Genomic DNA, 24,320 nt, shown 5'->3' on the forward strand with positions numbered 1-24,320 from the left:
TCATTTCCGATCCTTTTTTACCTCTTTTGACAAGATTTCAATTTTAGTTCTTTATATTTTCAGTTGAAAACGAAGATCATTGCGACTTCGTAAAGCTCAGAGAGATGATAGTTCGGTAAGTGTGCAGTATTTGAAAGTGATAGAGACGTGTAACTTGAACGAATTACTCACGGTGTCAGCTTCTCTCTCAAGAAAGGAAGTGCTGAGTTGTTTATTCATCCTTTCACGATAGAGATCAAAAATAGAGAAATAGACCGTATTTATAAATGGTCGGCTCAGTATTTATTCTTTTGTTTTTATGCGATTCTTTTGTTTTTCATCCTCACTAGCCTCGTTAGCGTGAAAAAAATTCAAAAGAATTTTTGCTCCAAAGTGAGGCTAGTACAAAGACCAAATAATAATTTCTGGGACGCCATTTATGAATACGTCTATGAACCAACGACGGAATTTAGACACGCAGTCCGCGCTTTGCGAGAAAAAAGTAATACTCCATGTTAAACGTGCAACTCACTTCTAGTTTGAAAACTGCGGTCGTAGTTAGACATCGTTTATGAGTGGTCGCGGAAGTTGTGGAATAGTTCTCGACGTATCATTCGAGCAAGTGTCAAGTGAGTTATTACCACGCGTTGCGCTTTTTTGAAAAATCTCCCACCATATTTTTATCCAATCAGAGGCAAAAGCAAACCAATGATGTTGTTGCTCGCTCGCTGGTGTTTTCCCGCGCTTAGCGTCCGTTGCATGCATTTACTTTGCGTCATGATTGGCTTGTTTGATTATTTGCGACTGTGGTGATTGGTCAATCTCTCCAACTGTTTGTTTCCAGTACAAACATGCAGGACTTGATTGACAAGACACACAGCCATCACTTTGAAATGTATCGGAGACACAGGTTGGAGGCTATGGGATTCAGTGATGGAGATGGAGTGAAAAAACAAATGAGTATGCAGGAAACGTATGACATTGGAAGTCAGGAATTCATGAAGGATTTACAGGCAGAGAAGAACAAATGAGAAACGAGCTGTACAGTATGTTGTCCTTGGTCCGCGACTTTTCCGAACATGATGTTATATTTCCTCGTTAACTAAAATACGACCAAAACAAATGTGTCCGATGATTATTGATTATTCTTCTTTCACATGACGAAAATTCGGCTTTCCTGCTATCGTTTGATTGTCTCTACTTTTGCGGCGCCGTAACTTACATGGTCATGTTTACTTGGCTTGTGTAAAGATAAAACGCAACGGGAACGCGTGTCTTTTTTCAGAACAGATTTACAGATAAACTGGTTTCTGCGGTTGGGGACGAATTTGCTGCAGAGTTTTAAACTTTTGTTTTATCGAGTCTTGAAAAATATCAACAATTTTCGCATAGGGGTCCTTGGTCCGCGACTTGTACTACTTTTGATTCCAGAGACATCAATCTCGCATCGCAGATTAAGAAAACCTTAGATAGATGGAAAAGGAATTTGCTTTTAATGAATATTTTAAAAATCTTCACACATGTTTATGAAGGGGTTGACTTCTCTTTTATGTCTAGAATACGCACACGGTCTTGTAACGGCATGACTATTCCGGGGGTGGGGAGTAGGGGGTGAGTGGTAAGGAGTGGGGGGTAGGGGCTGAAGGGTACTATAGCTGAAACAACCCAAACCTTTACAAAAATGTTAACCTTAGGCCTAAACACGCTCTGCTTTAGACAATGACTAGGCCTGAGGTGAGCATTTTTGTAAAGGTTAGGTTGTTTCAGCCATGGTACCCTTCACCCCTTGCTCCCCACCCCCTACCCCCTCACCCCTAACCCCTCACCCCTCACCCCTACCCCTCACCCTCTACCCCATCCCCGGAATAGTCATGCGTGTGTTGGAGACCGTCAACTGAAGATACGACATCCAAGACAACTGTAGCTGAGATATATCAAGGATAATAAGGAATAAATAAGTGTTCATGTTCATACTGAAATTATCGGAATTCACAGGTATTTTTTTTGTGTTGCTTATATGATTCACGGACCAAGGGTTCTCGAGTTCGTTCACCTTTTTGCGAATTACAAAAGAAATATTTCAGTTTAGAACTTGACAGTTTAATATAATCTCTAGAAACAAAAAAGCTATCTTCAGAGAAAATTTCAGTTCGTGGCGTTTGGATTCAGGTGAGATATTCAAGATTATCATTTTTCTCGCGGATCACAGACGCCATACTGTACTAACGTCCATAACTGCAAAATCTTACCATCATTCTCTCCACTGTTTAATATAGATGTATATATGTGTATATGTAGAAAACGTGAACTTCTTGTGTCGAATAAAGATAACAAAAATAAAGAAAAACAATGTCTTATTCCTTTTCTTTGCTTTGACGCTACGCGTTTCACAATGTAAAAGTATAGTTATATTTCGTCACGATAGTATCGATAGACGATAATTTAATTGTAAGAACACTCAACGAATAGTCCATTTTCAAATCATCTCAAGCAGGGTTATATTTCGAAATGAAGAATCTTCCCTGTTTTTCTCATGTTTCCTGACGAACTGAGAATCTTATAAAGCGGGAAAATAGTGAACTGTGGTGTTAAGCGTATAGCGCATTCATCGATGTGTAATAACACCCATCATGATACGAGTGTATGGGACTCTAATTCGTTGTTTGTGAATCGTCACTTTGTTTTTCAGGATATCACCCGTTTCTCTTATGTGATTCTGTCCATATCCTGCACATGTCATTAAGTACGCCAAGTAAGCTGAGGTGCAGATCGTCCGCACCGTTTTGTTCCACAGTTCTTACATTGCGACGCGCCTTACCGTGGCCACCTAACAAAGTTTTTTACAAATTGTCCGCCAATCAGGGTGTGTGTATTTGATTGACAGTCACGCCTCCTTGCAAAGTTCACACAGTTGTAAGTTGAACACGGTTGCATGGGTTGTTGAGTTGACGTAATTGTCAAATGTGAAAGTTTGTTACGGTAAGGCGCGTTGCACTGTAACTGGGACATCACGAAACTCACCAATATCCTTCAAAAAGATTTTTTCCAGTCCTTCTAGTTGAAAATATTATTAATCGTTACCTCACATTTACCCTTCAAGATTGTAAACCCCCGGCTTCCTTCTCTGACACTACACGTAGCTTTAACTTTAAAATTACCTTACAGTTGGTCCTTTTTTCTATGATCGCGAAAAAAAAGGGTTCGCCTCTTTGTTAAACGTTATTGTAACAGCATTGTTAGTTTTCTCATCCTTTAAAATCGGTAAGATGTTTGGTTTCAAAGATCCTGTCCCTCGTGGACTCCGTACGGGTGTGGTTTTTAAGTTTTCGTGTGCGGCTGTAGGTGTGATGCCTGCTATGTCGGCGAAACAACCTAGCATTTTTCCACGCACGTATATGAGCACATGTTCAGTGATAGGTCCTCACACATTTTTAAACACTGACAAAATTCTCGGCAATGCCGCACTTCATGCTCTAATGATTGTTTCAGTATCCCAGATCACGCTTCCACCACTTTCCAGCTTAAGATAAAGGAAGCTATTATTAATCAATGGGAAAAACCTACACTAAATCGTCAATTTAAAACTTTGAATTCTTTGTAATATTTTCCTTTTGTTCTAACAGTTTATGTTATTTAAAAAACGAGCAGCAGTGTTTTGTCGGGTTTAAAAACACGAGGCGAAGCCGAGTATTTCTAGACCCGATAAAACACGTGCTGCGAGTTTTTTGAAAGACTTCAAAAACATTTTACAAAGATCATGTCCCTCTGGACTCAAAACAATGGTTCAAATTGTGAGAGGTGAATATTAGCAAGAAAAACAAGCTATGCCTTATTAGTATTCTTTATATAAAGAATAATAACGAGGGGTGTTTTATCAGCTTATAAAGCTCATACACGTGACGTTTTATCGGTGTTTTGATAGGCTGTTAGGCACATGAATTATTAATAAGTTTTTGAATAACAATTTACGCACACCATATATTCATACCTGTACTTTGTAATTCAAGCTGAAGATGACAGAAGATTCTGTTGAAACTTGTATTTTCAAAAAAAGGGTTGTGTTATTTCTTAAAAAAAATTCTCAACTTCCGGCAGGAGCCCATCACCCGGAGCGTGCAACTTCCATACAGCTTCTGTGAAACGGCGTTTTCACAAGTAAGGTTATTTTTAGATACGCCTTTCCCGCGAATTAGTTTTCAAAAGCCAATCAGAAGCGGTGCATAAGTAATAATAAACTGTTATTAATTATGCACCGCTTCTGATTGGCTTTTGAAAACTAATTCGCGGGAAAGGCGTATCTAAAAATAACCTTACTTGTGAAAACGCCGTTGCACGAAAATAGGTAAGTTGCACGCTCCGGGTGATGGGCTCCTGCTTCCGGATATTTGTTTTAATTGTCGCCTGGAGGAATTGGAGTTTGTTTGCATCCGTTTGAGGTTTCTGGGTTTACATGGACTAAGTACGTTAGTCTACCTCATAATTCAATACTTTAAGTTGGGAGTTTTGGTTCAACTTAGCGAAGCTGATATACACTTAAGGCTTAGTTGCCGCGCCGGGGTTGGGGCTGTAAGTTGTGACGATATATACATACTCTGTTTTACAAAAAAAAAACCCAAAAGTTTAATAACAATTTAGTTAAAAACGTCTTTATTTTGTTCATTTGTTTTTATGGTTTTGTGAGTAGTATTAATAAAGGTAAAAGAAATGCAAAACTGTAGTCTATTAAAACTCGATTATTTACAGACGTTTGTAACATTAACAATGTGATTTTTTAATTTTTTTACACTGAAGAAAATGTTAAGGAACTTTAAAAAAAATCAGAAGGTTCAGCCTTAGCCCCAAAAGTGTAAGAGATTGTTTTCGTTGATCTGCTGTTCCCGAGGCGTTTAGGAAAGGGCCTTCTCATTATCGATATTAATCACTTTTGCTGGATGTTGTTTTTGCTTCACGAAGGTCTCAGGGGCTGAATTACAGCCGGTTTGTGAAATCGGGCGAGGATTTTCAGCCCGGGCAAATGGGCTGAAAAATCCATATAATCGCTAATCATTTTTTCGGCCGGGCTGGAACAGGCCCTCATCGCCAGCGAACATAGCGTATAAGACTGGGCTCTAATAGTGACCGCTGACCAATCGGCGTTGTTTTCAATGCTTGTGGAGCTCTGTGGAGTTTGCATTTTCATCTTCCCCAACAGCTGCAGCCGTTGTATTTAGTTCTTTTGTGTGATTATAACATGGCTTCAGCCGTGACAGATTACTGTAGAACACTTGTAAGTATATATGTTCTCATTTCTTGTCTCCTTTAATTGTCAAATATCATTTGGTTCTCGAGGCAATTCTCTGGTTTTCAGGGGGCTGATGAGAGACAGCTTCGACTCGCGGGCCACGTCGGATTTGACAGCTTGCCCGACCAACTCGTGAATAAATCAGTGAATAGAGGCTTTACCTTCAATATTCTCTGCATCGGTGAGCAAGAGATTTATTCTTACAAACGATAAGATAAAAAAATTGAGGCTTTTATGTCTTTTTCGAATACAACATCAGCGCTGATATACGAATTATTGTTGTCGAGACAAGCTTTAAAGCGTAAATTGTTGCAGTTCGAAACGGAAGTCACTTTTGCATCCAGTCTGTGTTGAATCAATCCTTAACATGTCTACCTTCAGGTGAAACGGGAATCGGAAAATCAACACTTATGGACTGTCTTTTTAAGACTGTATTTGAAGGTACGTACATGACAACGTTATTGTGAACTTTCCACTGTAATTAAGGTTCTTTTCAAATTCCATGCGAGCATTTGATTAAGAGGAAGTGAAGTTCGCGTGCATTTTTGTTGTAAATATTAATTGTTATTGTTTGGTGGCTTCTATGGGTGTGGTCAGTTTTAAAAGAAAGCGTTTTAATTTTGCATGAATTAAACTGAATGAAATTGTGCGCACTGTGTGTGTGTTGAATGATCTTTGCAAATTCTTAAGGCTGAACATGTTCCATTTAAGGACGCTACCAACTAATTAAAAGGTATTTTTGCGCGGTTTACTGAATATGCGGGATTGGCAGATCTTAACAAGTGTTATTGAAATCCAAAAAGAAAATTAAGGCGAACCCCGCATTTTTTGAAACATACAAACAATGTATGGCATTCTTTTCCAAAGTGAAGCTTAATTATTTCCGAAAATTGCATGGTCACCCCAATTTTCTTTTTGGATACCAACAACACTTGCTAAGTTCTACTTTCTCCGCATAGTTTTGAACCGCAGAAAATATCCCTGTATTAATAAGCACCACCCAAAGGAAATCTGAGTATCTCGAGATGCGTAGAACCTAGGCGCAATAACAATAGTAGGCACCGCCCTTAATGGAACATCTTTGTATGAAAAAGAAATTAACTGAGTATGGCCTGAACGAACCCTTAACCAATAAATGGCACTTCATCTTGGTGAAATGTAAAAACAATGTTGAGTTTCGTTCAGGGCCGTAGCCAGAAAAAAATATATGATTGAGGCAATTTCCATGGTTAAAATCTCTTTGTAGGTATTTTAGGTGGTTATGATGAGTGCATGTGAAGCAAGTGCCTCGGTTTGCGCCATACTGGCTATGGCCCTGACGTTATGTATTTTATACATCTAAAAGTATTATGTATCGATACATACCGAAATGTCCATACATGTAGATAAGCACATGTATATTTATTGTACATGTAGAAGCCTTAAATTTTAGTCAGACTTCTACAAGGCAAGGTTTCCAAATAGCTGGCCACCTAAGTGAGCCTTTGTCCTGTAATCTCTAAGTATATCACAGAGAACAATATTACATGTAATTGACAAAAAGGATGATAAGTAAAGTAGAAACGTTTGTTTTGGTGACAGGCACTTTTAACTCTAGGCTTCTTGGCCAGAGATTAAGGATAGAGCTTTCATCATCATCATCAATCCAATTTTGTTTGGGGTTTATCCCTGTAAACTGGGGTGGCCGGATTTACCCACTTTGTCAGCAATCTTTCTAACCCCCGCTCTCCATCTTGCTTGATTCATGGCGTCCTTTTTCTCCAAACCAACGCTCTTGCTCTCCTTCTCCACTTGCATCTTCCACGTCTACTTTGGTCGTCCTCGCTTTCTCTTGCCCTTCACTTCGAACTCCAAAACTTTTCTCAGAACATGCCCATCATCCCTCCTCAACGCATGCCCGTACCATCTCACTCTATTTGCCTTTACCATCCGAACCACTGTTTCCTTGAATCCCAACATCTCCATCAGGTCATGTGTCCTCTTTTTCTCCATCAGTTGGGGAATATTATCAGTGAGTGGGATGATGCAGTGTTGTCATGTTTATTTTTGTCATTACTTTATTGGCCTGGAAAAGCCTACATGTATGAGGTGACTCAGAGTAGTCAATTACACTGTAAGTAACTTTTAAATCGCAGGGCTGAACAATAGCAAACCAGACTATAAAATGTTCCAGGATGCCAATTAATGGTTCACTGCATCTCATAAGAAAAGAAAAATGAAAAAGGAAGCTTTATGTAGTCGCTAGGGGATATTAATTTTTCCATGGTGTTAAGTGTAAACAAGTCATTATTTATTCGACAATATCATTCTGTTGAATTTCTTAAACTTCTTTCCAGGTCTCCCACACTCTCATCAGCTTCCAGGGGTTCAAGTTGAACATCACACATATGGTGAGCATTAAACCAGTCTTGCATTCATAACGGTTTGTGAGCAATTTTCTAATAATAGTAATATTGCAAATTACTTTTAGCACAGTTCTGTTGAATTTATGGAACTTTATTTAGCTGGACCGCAACTGAAAATGAAGGCCAGTCAAAATGTCCATGGGATCATTGATTCCTTTATTTATGACTTTCCTTTCAAAACACATGATATACAACAACATTGTAGAGAATGCTGCTACAGACATGCACAATGTTTTGTTTCATTCTGATGTTTGCATGTTACAAGGTTTTCACATGTAAGATATATTTGACAATCTTTGGCGATTATGAGCTAGGTACTACTTGTAGTAAGCTGAAGTTGTTAGTTTTTCTCTGGTCTTCTGCTACATTTACTGTACCTTGTTTTTCCTTCAAAAACTCATTAATAATTCATGAACCTATTGTCCACTCAGATGACAGAAATCAGTCACGTGCATACATCTTTATAGCCGGTATAGAATGATCATTCTGAAAAGCCTGGAGAGGTTTTGATTCCAGTCTCGGGGGAAATTGGGGTACAATACATGAACAATGAAATTATCACTGAATTATTAATGAAAAATATGATGACCGTGATCTTAATATAAAGATCACTAACTTGATCTTTATATAAAGATCACTAGTGATCTTTATATAAAGATCACTTGTGCTTTTTATAAAATAGTCCTAATAATTTTCATTGAACTTTCAGACATTACAAACTTCTTGGTGGATACTTTTACCCATCCTCTTTCCAAACGTCTACAAAAAATTTTGTCAATCAAAAAATTCAACGACTCTGCCATCATGGTAATGTTTGTATCTAGGCTTCGGATTTTTTTCCCATTCCACATGGAATCCTGCTTCTTTGTTAGCTGCTTGTTTGTTCAGCCTTGCATTCTGCGACTATTGAAAGACCAATTTGAGGCATATCTGTTGATTTTGAAAAGGATTGTTCCAACAAGGCTTTGTCTTCGTCGGCAGTTTTCAATTCTCTGAACTTTCTCTTACGTAGCATTTTTAAACAACCTTCTTCAACCACCGACTGCAACAAAGAAAGGACTGAAGGCAAAAAAACATGCTTTTAAACCATTGGCACTTCAAATGCCCTAGGACTCCCCCCTCCCCATTGAGGAGGAAAATCTATTAAGTGTCACTCCCAGGAGTCAGTGGGTTACATGTAAGTGGTCACGAGTAACTCCATTACCGTTGCAAACAGGCAACAGGTTGCCTACCCACTGTCACTTCAGTTTCCTACATGTAAAATAATGCCGAAGTGTTTATTTAAACAAGATTGATGTGGTTGAGCACATTAAGTAAAAGTTTATACTGTTTTTACTTGCAATGATTCAGACAAGAAGTTTGTGTGCATGTTAGCTGTAGCAAGTTACATATAGTTTGGTCAGAAGCCTGTTAATGTTCATTTGTAATGGTGTCTTTGTGTTAATGTTGCATGGAAGATTTGCAAGAAAGCAATGTTAAGTTGAAGTTGACGATAGTGGATACTATTGGTTATGGAGATCAAATTAACAAGGAGGACAGGTACTGTAAAATGTAAAAAAAAACTTTATAACCTTAAGTTCTGCTTATTTGTTTTTGTTCCAGTGGATTTCCAGAGTTACTGGTATTCATGAAAAATGAAATGTGGTGGACCCTGTGGTGGAAGTTGAGCTGTAATAAGTTATTTATAGTACATTAAGGGCTGGAGTTCTAATTTGGGATAAAAATTAATTATACAGATTGTAAAATTAATGTAAATTCAAATTAGGAATGAAGGATGGTTTTCTTCTGTGGGCTGAGGAAATCAGAATTTATCAAGGAAAAAACCTCTGACAGACCAGGAAACCAATAAACTAGGCCAACATAACTTTGGTCTCTAAATTAAACCTGTGACATGTTCGTGGAAATAATGCGAGATTGTTGTTACATGTATTAATATTTTTACCTTTTGTTTACAGTGCCAGTCCCATTGTGGAGTACATTGATGCACAGTTTGAGAAATATCTCCAACAAGAATTAAAGATAAGAAGATCATTGAATGCATACAATGACACACGTGTGCATGTCTGCCTGTACTTCATCTCTCCATCTGGTCATTCGTAAGTCTTGCAATAACAAACGTAACACAATGCAATGTAATACATTGTACATACTTAATTGACTGCTCCCCATAGGGGCTTTTCAGTGAAAACACAGTTAACGAAGCTGTAAATGACAGAACAGAACAACAACAAATGTTATGAATCCCAACTTGCCGGAGGCAAACCAGTTGGCTATTTATCATACATGTACATGTATAAGTGCAGCTGGGAAGTTGAACCAGGAAAAAATTCAGAGTGGTCAGAGCGGGTCTTGAACCCGGGATCTCTGGATCTCAAGGCAAGCGCCCTAACCACTGGGCCACACTGCCTCCAATTAATAATAATATTATTATCATGTTAAAATTCTTGCTTTCATTAATTTGTTTATCAGTTCATTTATGCAACTCCCGGAAAATAGTTTTCTAGTTTTTCATGTACACTGTAAATGTAAGTATCATTTTAAAGAAACTTCCAAGAGAGAAATTTAATGAAAACTACATTTCATGCATTATACATTCAGGTTAAAGTCTTTAGACCTTGTCTGCATGAAGGCCCTTGACAAAAAGGTTTGTACACCAAATTTTGCCACGACAATAATAATTTATACACATGTAGTTACATTGGTTTTGGGTTATTTTCTGTTTGTCAGAAACACAATCGTCATACAGTTAAGTTAATTACTGGTACATCTCGTAGTTGTAAAGGGGTTAGCTGGCTGGATTCTCAAACAGGACTTACGAAACCATGTGGCATGTGTGTGACTTAGCTGCCTCTCTTGTGAACATAGGAAATCGTTGAAGGTAGCCCAAACTCTCTCACAGCTTCACTTATTTAGTGTTAATGAAAGAGATTTTGGTGTCACTACTTCACACTGATACAGATTTCGTACTTGCAGATCGTACAGCAAAAAAAAAAAAAAAAAAAAAACTACAGGAAAACAAAGGGACTCTTACATTGTATTTCTTCGACATACATTCAATTAACATGATGTGATTGGCTCTTGTAGGAAGATAATTAGAGCGGTTTTCAATTGAGTGTCAAAGTAATTAGCAAATTGCTTTGGTTTATGATGACTTCACTCAGTGATTGGTTCAATTAAGTTCTCATGCCATTTTTTCACCCAATCAGAAGTGAAACCAAAACCAATCAGGGCTCGCAACCCTGCTCGTTGTATCGGCTATGTGTAATTACTTTGAGTTCTGATTGGTTTACAAGATTTTCTCCGTCCTTTTTGATTGGCCAAAGTAATTACTTTGGTTTTGGTTTTACGACACTCATTTGAAAACCGCTCTGACACAATTAATTTTTAGCATTGCATAATTGCATGCAACAAATGTGATTTCTTCCTAATTATTATTGTTATTATGTGTTAAATTTGTCAACTTTAACAAAAAAAAAGTCAGACAAGCAGGCCTGGGGTTTCATTAAGTTTTAAAGAAGAAAGGACCTCGTGATAGAGTAAGCGGGCACCCCTATATGTAGTCTGGCTTTTGATCTTGAGACCTCCTTTGAGCAAAGGCGGGTACTGTACTCAGCGTAGACGAGTGCTAGTACCCGGGTCCCGGCTTCTAATAAAACCCCTGGACAACCAGTTCACAGTCCCAGTTTTTGACACAGGAATGTCATAATGATTATGACATTCTGTTGACTTGCAGGTAAACATTGTACCTATAATTGCCAAAGCTGATACCATAGCAAAAAGTGAACTAAAGCAATTTAAGGAGAAGGTAAGATACAGTATGGAAATTAACAAATGATGACCACTGTCAATAATTTTGCAACTTCAGGGTTCTTCCTAGTTTTCAGCGCAGCAGGTATGGCACCTTTTCAAACCGGTAAAGCAATTGGTTAATGTTGGACGTTCTGCAAAGGATAAGCGACTTCTGAGCGTTTGCAGGCGGTAATAAGTGCTCTTACAAGCGGTAAATTTTACCGGTTACCACCTGATTAGGAGAACCCTGAACTTGTGCAAATCAATATACTTCCTTTAGAAATTAGTTACCCATTGGTTTGTTTGTTGTTTTAACAAATTATTTAACCCTGATGTGCACTTACTGTAAGTTGTGAAAAAATTATGCAAATAAATTGAATCATTTCCATTAAATGGTGTATTGTTCTTGGATGGAGGTTGTACATGTACAATATGTGAGCCATTCGAATCAACATGCAATTAGGCTGGTCGTCCACCAAGGCTTGGAACAACAAATAATTATATTGTACATTTACTTCAGAAAGTGCAGAAAACAGTTACTGATCAAAATTAATGGAACTGAAGAGTACATTCAACAACAATTAACAATTATTGGATGAGGTTGAGCATGTTAGCGATAATTATCAAGGCCAAAGTTTGTGTTATCTGCTGAAGCCGAAGGCTGAGGCGGATAACACAAACTGAGGCCTTGATAATTATCGCTAACATGCGAAAACCGAATTCAATAATTGTTTTATTATGCATATTCCTGAGCTGAGCTCCGCCATGACAAAACTGATCAAACTGCTGGTTAGTGTGTCAGGTGACGTCACTTCTGCATGCATAAAACTATTGTCTGTAGGTATGACATCAATTCTACATATATAAAATCTATTGTTTGAAGGTATGACGTAAGAGAAACAGAGCAAGCAAGAATTAGCTGCGTCCTTATAGCCAATCAAAATCAAGCTGGTGACACCAATGTATAATAATAATAATTATTGTTGTTCTTCTCCTCTTTTTTTTAGATTATGGAGGAACTTGCAAACAATGGTGTTAATATTTACCGATTTCCAGTTGATGATGAGACTGTAGCAGAAATGAATACAACTATGAATGTAAGTCCTTATTTACTTCTTTGTTCTTCTCAGTTGCTCTGACTTGCTCTGACAAAGGGCTAACTGATACCAACAGTAATGAACAACAGTTGGCTCAAACGAGAGTGCACTGGACTTCTGTGCGGGAGGTTGCGGGTTCAAACCCTGGCCAGACCAACACTCGGGGTCTTTAAATTACTGAGGAGAAAGTGCTGCCTTTGTAAATACATCTGTAAGTGGTTACACTTTCAAGTCTTCTCGGATAAGGACAATAAGCCTGAGATGCCGTCTCACAGCCCTTGTTCACTAGCTCTGTAGGATGCTAAAGAGTAGGGCACGGAGTGGTGTGGTCTGTCCTTCCCAGCATGTGGTCAGCTTGACAGGATTAGCTTGAAGGGCTTCTGTGTGAATGAAACCACAGTTGTGTATTACAGTATTTAGCAATGAAAAGTCCGGCTACTTAGCCAAGTACTTGAGGCTCATTCAAACTAGGGTTACGTTAAAAATCAAATTTTAACTCGAGGACGATCGAGATCATTTCAACCTGATGTTATTATTTTTTAGTTGTAATTACAGAAAATGCACCATATCCCTTCTGAGTTCCCATAACTTGCTACTTTACAAACATAAAAGTTTTTTTTTCTTAAGATCTACCATGAATGTTTCTCTTTGATGCATTTGATAGGAACAAATCCCATTTGCGGTGGTAGGCAGCCGTGAGGAGACAGTTGTTAACAAAGTGAAGACAAGAGCACGGCAGTATCCCTGGGGAACTGTGGAAGGCAACTATTATGAAATTATTGAGATTTTACAGCATGTTTACGGGAAACGCCAAATACCAGGCTGCAGATTTTCGTTTTCCCAAAAATAAAACACTGTTTTGGCCGATTTCTTGCCAGTTAGCTACAGATACCGAATAATTTCTCAAGGGGAGAGAAAGGCTTTTTTTGCTTGTATGACGAACAGAGCCTGCAGGGGCCGCCTTTTCGAAGCCTGATTAGTGCTAACGGTTGGTTAAGAGGTATCAAAACTTACAGGTTTCAGTCTTATTTAACGTTGTTTAGTGCTTTGCGCAACCCGAGTCTGGTGTTAGCCGTTACTCGTAAAGGCAGTGCTAATTGCCATTGATTTAGGGTTCGGATCATCCATCAGTGTTTTTGTCTTCTTGAGAAGTAGTGTTACAAAGAGAACTTGTGACTCTTATTTACCATCAGCTTTTCGGGACACATGTTGCGTTAACCCTTGTTTTCCCAAGATCAAAACTTTCATTCTCACAACTAGTACCATAGATTTCTTTGTTGGGTAGTCATGAGAATTTGGTGTTATATCAAGTTCATGCCTCTTAAGCTGATAATTATCTTCATTCTCGACACCTGTCTGACTGACATTTCATTGAAACTGTGAGGAGAATTTACATGCCGGTCACTCCTGGGAGTCAAAGGGTCAAACGAAGAGGAGAGTTAGAGGACACTTCGTGACAACTGACATCTCATATTCCCGAAAATGACATGTTACACACAACTGGAAGAGGCTATCAATTGGTTTATGAATTTAAGACGACTTGAGACAAATCTAGATGGTCAGGAGGGGATTTGAACTCTGAGGAGCATCCGCATGGAATTGCCCCCTTGCACTTTAAGAAAAAAATTTGTTCTTTGCCACGCAGTACTGAAATGAAATCAAAAAGAAAGAATTGTCTCGTGAACATCCTTTCACTTCCTACGTGCAGTCTTCGTTTGTTCTTAAACCGAACTGCGACCGAAATTTTCAAGTACAGTTTTTGTAAATCCGATAGCGTCGGACCAGGCTCCGCAGTTGGGGCACCACCACTTCCCTCCCCCAGTCCCCCGCTCGGCTCACTTCGTTCGCCAAAATTTTTTTCGCCGCGTGCCTTTTCGTAGACTACGTGTAGCCGTACCCTACCCCCCGAAGGTAGGGGACAGTTGCATCTACAAAACATGCAAGGAGCTGTTATACAGCCCGAAACATTAAAGGGGCTAGGTCACGCAATTTTAGGCAATTTCAGCACTGATCGAATGGTCATAGAATTAACTAAAATATCAAAATAACTGTTCAAAACTATAGAATAACTCTAACAAAACACAGGGAAGCCAAGAAGGGACATGGATGGACAAAACTGGAGAGGATTGAAATGGATTGAATTTGGGTAAATTTGAAAAACGTCGGCCCACCTTTTTTCAAATTTATATCATTCTATATCAAACCATTTACACAGCTGGAAAATCATTCTCAGTTGTTATGTGGCCGTGATTTTGCAAATGAAAGACTCTTGCTCTGCCGATTTGACGTTTAGAGCTCATAATTAACAGAATTAAACAAAATTACCTAAAATACCATGACCTAGCCCCTTTAATTCCACTCCTATTTCTTCTTGTAAGATTTCAATTTTGGGTGTTTTCTATTTTCAGTTGAAAACGAAAATCATTGCGACTTCGTAAAGCTTAGAGAGATGATAGTTCGGTAAGTGTGCAGTTTTTGAAAGGGATGGAGAAGTGTAACTTGAACGAAATAGAGACAGAAACATCCTCTTTTTAAGGAGAAGTGAAAGTTCTTTGTTCAGCTTTCCACAAAGGACGTGGCTGATCCAAGTATTCAAGGCTGTTTGTCGAAAACGTTTAACTCACTTCTAGTTTGAAAACCGCAGTCGTAGTTAGACTTCGTTTAAGAACTGTCAACTAATCATTAGGGAAGGTCTTAATTGAGTTTATCGACTAAGCAATAGGTGCGGTTACACACACATGGTAAATTATCCCGCGGTGCCTCACACTTGGATTTTAGTATAGTATACCGTGTTAATCAGCGGTCGCACGTTACGAAGATTACCGAGATAAAAAGAAATGTCACGCAATTCATTGGCGGGAAATTTAATCAACTTCGTCAGCATCGAGATCGGCTCTAGTGCTTCGGGCATCAAAACACCCTTCCAACTTAACACGTGTAATGTTATGGGCACTTCGTCTGATCTCTTTGACGTATTCATGGAAATTTACCTTGGGGAATGTTGGTCACACCTACTGAATGCAGTTTCCTGTGATAAAAGGGTCATTTATCGTGGTAAAAGTGCCCTGTGTAACCGCACCTAATATTGCTCTTCGCCTTTCAATTGGCTTAAAAATCTCCCGCCATATTTTTATCCAATAGGCTTCCATGAGGAAGGAAAAGCAAAGTGCTTTGTTGTTGCTCGCCCGCTACGTGAATTTACTTTGCGTCCTGATTAGCTTGTGGGACTGTCTCCGTTTGTGTTGATTGGTCAATCTCTGAAAGTGTTTGTTTTCCAGTACAAATATGCAGGACTTGATTGACAAGACACACAGCCAGCACTTCGAACTGTATCGAAGACACAAGTTGGAGGCTTTAGGATTCAGTGATGGAGATGGAGAGAAAAAACAAAGGAGTCTGCAGGAAACTTATGAACTGAGGCGACAGGACTACGTGAAGGATATACAGGGCAGAGAAGAACAAATGAGACAGAGCTTTGTCAGCAAAGTCAAGGAGAAGGAAGCAGAGTTAAAACAAGCGGAACAAGAGGTGAGGGGTTAAATTTTTTTCGGAATGGCAGAAAAGTAATTAGATCCCAGTATCCCACTCTGCTATCTAGCGCCGCGTATAGCTGAGGCTAGTGGTGGATATTTACCTGGTCGCGATGCTTAGCTAGTATATACTAAAACAGTGAGATGATATAGTACAAATACATGATTTTGACTCATTTCAACGGTTACAATTTTTTCGGGCGCAAATCCCGCGCGGGTTTTTCGGAGGTGAATATAGCAGAGGATATTCGTAGTTTAAGCAGCCAATCAGCGCGCGCCTTCAACGCTATCCACTGTTTTAGTATGTACTAAATTGAGTTGTCTCAACTAATCCAAGTCCTTGTCCCTGCGTGGAATTGTAATTTTGACGTACATGTGCCGTGTCTACTTTTGTTATTGCACTCGACAGCTTCATGCAAAGTTTGAACATCTTAAGAAAACTCAAGTAGACGAGAAGAAGAAACTGGAAGAAAAAAGGAGGATGTTGGTATGTCAGATGCATTTTCAGTGACCTGAAATACATGTAAAAGTTTCATAGTTCTTGTTTTTTTTGCGATCCTTTTTGCTTTCGAGAGAGAATGAGGGCCTGGTCAGTGGCCACGACATTGAATCTTTCATTTGCTAGCTGTACTTGAACACTGTTTGTGCCAATCCGGTGATAAGGTACTGTACCTCCGTACTGTAGATAGTGAACAAGGTAAAATATGCGCTAAGTACCAACGATAGCAGTTGTGCAGTTGTGCAGGACGTAAGCTTATGCCGCCGAATTTTAAATATTCCACAATTTTGCTGCCGTTTATGCCAGTTCACTTTATAGACAGGTAGGACCGCAAACCCCATTGGCCTCTCCTGCGACTTCCCTGGGTTTTGTCTTGTTGTTCAGGCACTTCTTTGTAAGACTATCAGTATAACCATTTGCTCTTAAATCGGCTAGAACTCTCTCCCGCTCGTTCGTTCTTAATAGGCCTTTTTCGATATATTAAAATTCAGCTTGATAGTGAGGCAGTGAGGACAAAGACAAAGGAAAGTGGATAACATGCAAATATTTTTCACATTCATTCCAACGTGTTTCTATTGTTTTTGTCCTTACTGCCTGACTGTCAAGCTGAATATTTGATACTTCGAAAATGGCCTATTCAGGGCGTGAAGAGAGGTTCTCGGGTCTGTTGAGGAGTGTTGTCACTACAGCCTCTTTGTGTTGCACTATCAAAAAAACAGATCGGATTAAGAGTACCGGTACTTTTGAAAAATGAATTGATATGTATTAATTTGATTTGATTTGGTTTGTGCACGACCCCACAAGCTATTCAGCTTAAAACATTATCATGTGAAAATAAAGGTCTTTGTTATATACCTAGACTTTCGCTCAACAAAACGAGCACTGTGATTGGTGTATTCTTGGTCACGTGGCCCTGATCAAATAAATGTATCCAAACCGGGATACAATTCCGCAGTTGTTGCCCGCTCCGGGTGTTTTGCTGCGATTGTTGAAGGGAAGTCTAAATATATAACAAAGCACTTGATGTGTGGTCCCTCGGGACCATACATTAAGTGTATGTAGTATTTCATAGGATTATGAGAATACTTGATTCATGTCTCTTCATTTGCACTTCTTCTATGGGTTAATGTATGGATTCAGAAAATGACAAGCTCAGCTTAGTTTTTTCAGATGACGTCACGGTCACCTTGTTAGTGTCCCTTCCAAAAATTAAAGGACCAACCCCGTTCCCAGGTGTGAGAGAGAACCCTGGGAACAAGGCTGAGAAACGACGGCCATGTTGTTGGCTCGAATTAATCTCTTGGGACTTAAACTCGTTCTTATACTAGCATACACCTTATTCAAAATGGTCGTCATTTTAGTATTATTTTCTTTGCTTTCAAATTAGCCCTTGCTGCCTCGTTTTTAAGCTAAACATTCAAATAATATTTAACCTTGAACGAGGCAGCAAGGGCTAATTTGCAGGCAAACGAAAGAATATTAGAATGGTGGCCATTTTGGAATAAGGTTTATGTTTAAGGAATGTGGGCGGTGATGACCTCAAACCAAAAATTCAGCGATTTTCCACCAGATATTATGGAACCGAGTCAAGTGAAGCTATGATCCTCGCAGTTTTGAACGCAATTTTAGCAATTTAGTAGAGAAACCTGAAAAACTCAGGACTTCAATCTCCGTTGAAGTCCTGAAAATTTCAGCCTTCTATACACAATTGCGAGAATCATAGCTTCACTTGATTTCATATCCGCAGTTCAATATACGATTCATTTCATATATCATTTCATTCATAGAAAGAACCGAGGTGAAGCCATACCGGATGGGAGCCATATTCCGGTGTGCGATTTCGCACGTTCCCTCCCTTTCACTCGCTTGATGTACCATGGAGTTTTGTATATTAATTTAACTCGGAGTCGAACAACGGCAAAGAAAAATTCATTTCCACATGCTTTCTTCATAGGACGAGGAAATCAACCTGTTCAACAAGAAGAAAGCAGCTGCACAGGCTGCGCATGCTCAAGCGCAACAAGCCACTGCCCAAGTCGCCAAGGAACACTTGAAAGGAAAGAAAAAATAGGAAATAAATACTAGAGAGTGGATGAAATTATTAAAGATTGTAGACCTTATGTAATCCAGTACGTAAGCGTGAAAATCAAGGGATACTTAAAAGGAAATTTAAAGCAAATCTGTAGCATTGTCCTGTCGCTTGGAAGTGAATACGTCAGACTCTAAAAACTGTCACGTAAAGATCAGAAAGGTGCTATTGCGTGACATCTTTGACGTGACTTCCTTGTTTCAGGATGTGGTTCTGTTTCCATAGATCATTGCACTAGTTAAAAATATATTCCAGGCGCAAAGATTTTACCCACTTTTAATTTTCTTTTTTGTACTCTTTGTTTTTAACTTACAAATAATTTTACTGTTGAGATTTCTAACTAGTATTTATCTTGGAGTTTTGTTAGTTGTGCTAACAGTGACTACATAGATTATTAATTGATGTTACAAATGAGGATCTTATGTTCAGTGAACTAGAAATCAATCACAGGCCTTTCAACGTCACCATAAAGCTATCTAAATTTATGTTGCTTTTTTAATGTGTTACCGTTCTGTGACGTACGTAAGACCTGTCTATTCATATTGTATCCAAAACATCTTCTACAACAATAAATTAAAGCAATGTTTCTTAGTAAGTGTGAATTTTCTTGCTTAACTATGGGTATATACCACGCGTATATATATCTGGTGTTTTTTTGGAGCGATTCATGAGAATGAAAATGGCCGCGCAAATGTAATGAGGTTTAAAATGCGATGGTCAAATTTGCAGGCTGCAGCAGCTCGAGACCCGCAACCCACAACTCACATATTTCTCGTTTGCGTAATCGGTTTTTAAGCAGCCATGCATTTTTGTTCCCAGAGTCTCCGTTGAAATAAAAAAGACATTCATAATTCATGAGGCTAACATCCTGTCAAAACATCGATAAAATATCACGTGCATGAGCTTTATCTTCCTGATAAAACAATCCTCATTAGTATTTTTTATACAAAGAATACTAATAAGGCACAGCTTGTTTTTCTGGTATGCTAACATTCTCCTCTCATAATAGGTCATTTTACAGTTGTTTTCTCAGTGACCTAGCCTACGAACGGCTGCGAGGCTGGCGGTAACCTTGAATTGATACGGATCTCACTTCTTTTAATCATGTCAATTGTGCTGTTCTGATTCAAATTAGTGTACATTAATATTAGAAAAGCACAAAGGTTTGTATCAAACCAGGGTCACCGGTAGCCTCGCTTCCATTCTTTGGCCAGGCAACTTAGCTACAACTGTAAAATGGTCTATTTGAACGATTGTTTTGAGTCCAGAGGGACACGCTTTTTGTGGAATGTAAGTCGTTCAGAAAAGCTCACACGTGTTTTATCGGGTCTAAAAACACTGCTACTCGTTGTTTAAACATTACATAAATTGTTCGCTTTTATTAATCAGCTGCAGGGCAAAGAATCTAGAAGATCTCCGTTGAAATTGAAACAAACTAAATCGCCTACAAAACGATTTTTACCTACGAGCGTTCTTTGTTTTGGGTCGACTGGAAAAGCCATTTATTAAGGGAAGGCGGCATGAGGTGAACCTAGTTTCCAGACTCTGGCAGTTAGCCTGTAAAAATTCATGCAAATATCACGACGAGCCCTTGGCTTCGTGTAAGACATCCAGTCTCTATTTCAGCTTTCACCCATCAGTTTCCTCATAAACACGCCCTTTACTGTCGTGAGCTCTACCATCTCTTAAAAACCGAGCAAACCTGACCAAATACAAGTTGAAATGCTCCCCATATTAACTATATCTCCAGTGCTAACAATTGAAAACTGCCTACTTAAACAAGTTCAAGACGCCCATAGAAATGAACAACTAAAACACTTCTTTTCTAGATGTGATTAACCCTTGAACTTTTATTTCGTTTTTTAAATTATTTTTGTGCTTGTAAGAGGTGAGAATGCACCCACGCTGCCTGAAATTTAACGAGCCTTTACCAGTTAAGGTGTCTCAAACCAGTTTCAACACTTGAAAGAAACGTTCTTATTAGAAGGATTGACACTACAATACTTCGTCACTTGACTATATCAAACACCAATTATTGCTGAAAAAGATTCGGTCATTTTTGTGACGTTAAAAGTTACCGTGGCAACAGGAAAGCCCCGCAAAAACACCCCAAATTTTGCCTTTAGCTGCTCATATCTCAAAAACGAACTCAGTGACCCCCATTTTTTATTTCTGAAATGTAATCACCATGCCACCTAAAATAATTGAAAATTTAAGGCAGCTCTGAATTCGCTCCACAGAATTGTTTTAAACTTTGCAGAGAGTTTCATCTTGGCCTGCTGATCATATAGGGTGTTTTTTCAAGGTTTTCCTGTTGCCAGGGTAACTTTTTACGTCACAAAAATGACTGCATCTTGCTCAGCAATAATTGATGTTTCACGTGGTACAATAACATTACTGTTACGTGATAAAGTGTTGTAGTCACAGTGTCAATCCTTCTAATAACAAGGTCTCTTGAAAGTGTTGAAACTAGTTTGAGCCACCTTAAATTAACCCCATTTTGCAAAGCAACCGCACAATTTGAATTTCCAGCCACCGAGAACTCATAACGTAGCACCTACAAGTCTCGCATATGTCTTTGGCGTTGTCGTTTTCTCAGACCGTTTCGTCAAGAATCGTGCCTATTGCCCGAGCCGGAAAACACCATGATACTCTTTGTCCCGTCAAGGTTTGCATAGGCATTATTTCCTGTTTCTCTTGGGATTTACAATGGTCCCAAGAGAAAACAAAAACAATGCTTATTCCAAATTTGGGGGTCAAACAAAGAGTATTACGGTATTTTCCGCTTCGGCCAATTGACCAACGGACGCACGATGCTCCCGATTAAGTCACCTATGAAATCCAAAGAGGATACGAATCTTTAAATAAGCAGTCTGAGAAAGCGACCACATGAGTAGGAGTTTCAGTTGTTCGCTCACCGTGATAAGTTCCTGCAGCGACCATTTGAAATTATACAACCCGAATTTGAAGGTAAAGTTACGCAAAGAAAGAATACGCAAGGTCTGCATTGAAAAAAGGAGGAAATTATCAGTAAATTTTCAAAAAATCACTCCCAACAAGTGTGGCGGTTGCTTTCACGTTACGTCTGCATGCGGCGCTTCCTCACACGATCTTCAACCTTGTGACGTTATCAATCAAAGGCGTTTCGCATCACAGAAGCTGTCGTGGCATTTCATCGTGTCTTGCGTTAAAGCCGACCTGGAAAATCAACAGCGATGGCCAGAATTTTCCCTGATGCCAGCCCAGCAACTAAACACCTAATAAAAGAAGACGAGTGACAAAGATTGCGTGAATAATATTACTTGCATATATTTGAGGAGATCTAACCAATAAGAAAGAAATCCGATCAATTCAATAGATGTACTGTATGCATTGAAGCTTTACTTGTTAGATTTCTTGAATTCCAATTACACAGGTTTTATCTTCTAAAGCAAACCGCAGGATTTGCTTGCTTTGCAGAAATTCTTCTGTCGAGAGAAGAGACTGGGTACGATATGCTCATGAAATGAAGTATGCGGATTAAAATCCCTCTCTCATCACTGACTGGATGTGTATTCGGTGTTATCGAATTCAAATGCACCCACTGCTTGCCCTCTTCCCTGACGACCCACCACCCACCTGGTTACCAACCAACCTACACACCCACCTGCCTACCCACAAACCCACCTCACCGGATACGGCCAATGAAGGGTTAAAAAAGCCCGACAGTGGCATACACGTACCCACTGGACACCGCCACTGCCGTGTATGTGTGCTAACAGGGACCAGCATAAAATTTTGATAATTATAATTTGCCGGGGTTGACTCTGTGTATTGCATTTTCACTATAATGTATTAGCATTCACAATTAAATTGTATTGAAATACGTGTACCTAGAACAAAACGTTTTATTCCCAAAAGGTTTGAATTGGGTACAGCATTGAGTTAGCCGATTTGGTCTATTCTTGGTTTTCATCCACGTGATGAGACCGCCATGTTGGTGCACAAAACAATAGAAAATGGCCCCACAAGTTTTGCATAAGAATAGAGTCAAATTCCCAAAAGACATTTCACTGCATTGTTACGTACATCAACATGGCCGCCGTGACGTCATATGAAAACCCTCAATTCTCATTACTAAAATGTTGATGGTTCGCAGCTGACGTCACGGCAGCCATGTTGGTGTACAGAACAACGCATTGAAATGTCTTTTGGGAATTTGACTCAGTTATCATGCAAAACTTGTTGGGCAATTTCCATTGTTTTGCGCAAACACGGCCTCCTCATCGCACGGATGCTAACCTAGAAGTATCAGTAATTATTATTGAAATGCTTCTTCTACCAATAACCGTACCTTTGATCGGTGGAGACAGCGAGCGCTCTGATGCTGCCGTCACAGGGTGGGTAAGTGTGCAAAAGCCTCAAGTCATGAGTTCTCCAAATCCGCAAGTATCGACTGAATCCGCCAGATACGAAAAAGTTCCCATCTTTATTGAGCGCGACAGCCTGAAAAACACAGAGACACGGGACGTCTAAAATGGCGGTCATCTTGGAATAAGGTGTACAACGCATGGTAGCTAGGTTGGAGCCTGGGGATACAGATGTCGTAATATTCACAATGCGAGCCATGCTGTTCTAACGCCAACACGTTTTCATGCCGACAAGAAAAGCAGTGACTGATACCCACATCACAGAAGGTCAAGCCTAACCAACAACTGTTCAAGTGACAAATCGTTTAACCGAGGTTTCATTTTGTTATACAAAGTCGAAAAATGGCCCACCAAGGTCAAACGTTTAGTTACAATTAAATGGCGTACCAACATCTGATCGTCCAGTTTCTTGTCGCTAAGTAACCTGCCATTTACGGTGAATACCGCCAGATGACCATTCCCGTCAGTGTAGTTCACTAGTATCAACCCATCGCGGCTCAGCTTTAGCAGCCTCGGTCTTACGCAATCCCCAGGACCTCTCAGGGTTCGTAAAAGGTTTCCTGCAGTGGTGTGAAGAAGGCACGCCCCCTCTACAAAGTAACACAACGTATTATTAATATCATTGAAAAATTATAACCACAAAGTTATTTTTCAGCCCACTAAAAATAACTGAAATAGAGATTTTGATTTTACAGTATCCGTAAACACGTGAACACACTCGGTTTCCCGAGTGCTTCCGACAAGTGACGAACTCATGTGTCACGTGGGACGCTCAACCACTGAGCCACAAGAGACTCCTGGAAATGTAGGCACTGCAAAGGGTCTGGGTGCTGACTGTCTGAAGTCCTTCTGGGACTGATCATGAAGTGTCAAATAACCGCATGTTGGGCTGTCAAACTCCACCGAGGTTTAGGTAAATGATTCTTCGAAGGCTCATTTTTAAAGACGTAAAAACTAGCGCACTGCTTGACCGTACGCAGAGCTGGTTTTTACTCATATCACGCAACTGTGATACCATACTACATATTTATCAAAGGCGAGAAGTTCAATTTATACTTGGTCGTTCAACTCGCTCAAACATACCTTGTGAGCCGCTGACCACAAGTCCAAGGGATGCATTGACATCCAGGCAAACTACAGGTTGCTCATGGCCCGTAAGAATTGCTAGCGGTGAGGGATTGTCACCTGAGGAGAAATTTAAAGAAAGGGAGTTAAAACATTACGTGACAAATTCCCATTATC

General features: G+C 39.4%; 3 protein-coding genes across 5 annotated transcripts in view; 2 read left to right on the forward strand and 1 right to left on the reverse strand.

Annotated features, from left to right (window-relative positions):
* LOC138017839 (septin-6-like) overlaps window positions 1-2,296 on the forward strand; it is a 16,964-nt gene extending 14,668 nt beyond the window's left edge. For all 3 annotated transcript variants that reach the window (XM_068864828.1, XM_068864827.1, XM_068864829.1), the window contains 2 exons: window positions 64-115; window positions 824-2,296. In XM_068864828.1, coding sequence (XP_068720929.1) covers window positions 64-115; window positions 824-1,010 — 239 coding nt within the window. In that variant the 3' untranslated portion in view covers window positions 1,011-2,296. The remainder of the gene's footprint in view (window positions 1-63; window positions 116-823) is intronic.
* A 2,796-nt stretch (window positions 2,297-5,092) lies between these two features.
* LOC138017834 (septin-11-like) lies at window positions 5,093-19,264 on the forward strand. The gene is made up of 14 exons (XM_068864821.1): window positions 5,093-5,245; window positions 5,327-5,441; window positions 5,642-5,701; window positions 7,597-7,650; window positions 9,123-9,204; window positions 9,621-9,761; window positions 10,264-10,309; window positions 11,399-11,470; window positions 12,462-12,551; window positions 13,216-13,312; window positions 14,960-15,011; window positions 15,830-16,079; window positions 16,491-16,568; window positions 18,535-19,264. Exons 1-14 carry the CDS (start codon window positions 5,210-5,212, stop codon window positions 18,649-18,651), a joined length of 1,290 nt encoding a protein of 429 aa, XP_068720922.1. The 5' UTR covers window positions 5,093-5,209; the 3' UTR covers window positions 18,652-19,264.
* The window catches only part of LOC138017828 (lipopolysaccharide-responsive and beige-like anchor protein), a 72,456-nt gene continuing 66,669 nt past the window's right edge, over window positions 18,534-24,320 (reverse strand). The window contains exons 51-54 of the mRNA XM_068864815.1: window positions 24,162-24,263; window positions 23,466-23,668; window positions 23,003-23,154; window positions 18,534-21,926 (exon numbers count right to left, since the gene is read on the reverse strand). Coding sequence (XP_068720916.1) covers window positions 21,857-21,926; window positions 23,003-23,154; window positions 23,466-23,668; window positions 24,162-24,263 — 527 coding nt within the window. The 3' untranslated portion in view covers window positions 18,534-21,856. The remainder of the gene's footprint in view (window positions 21,927-23,002; window positions 23,155-23,465; window positions 23,669-24,161; window positions 24,264-24,320) is intronic.

This window comes from Montipora capricornis, chromosome 9 (assembly GCF_036669925.1).
Source record: "Montipora capricornis isolate CH-2021 chromosome 9, ASM3666992v2, whole genome shotgun sequence".
NCBI lineage: Eukaryota > Metazoa > Cnidaria > Anthozoa > Scleractinia > Acroporidae > Montipora > Montipora capricornis.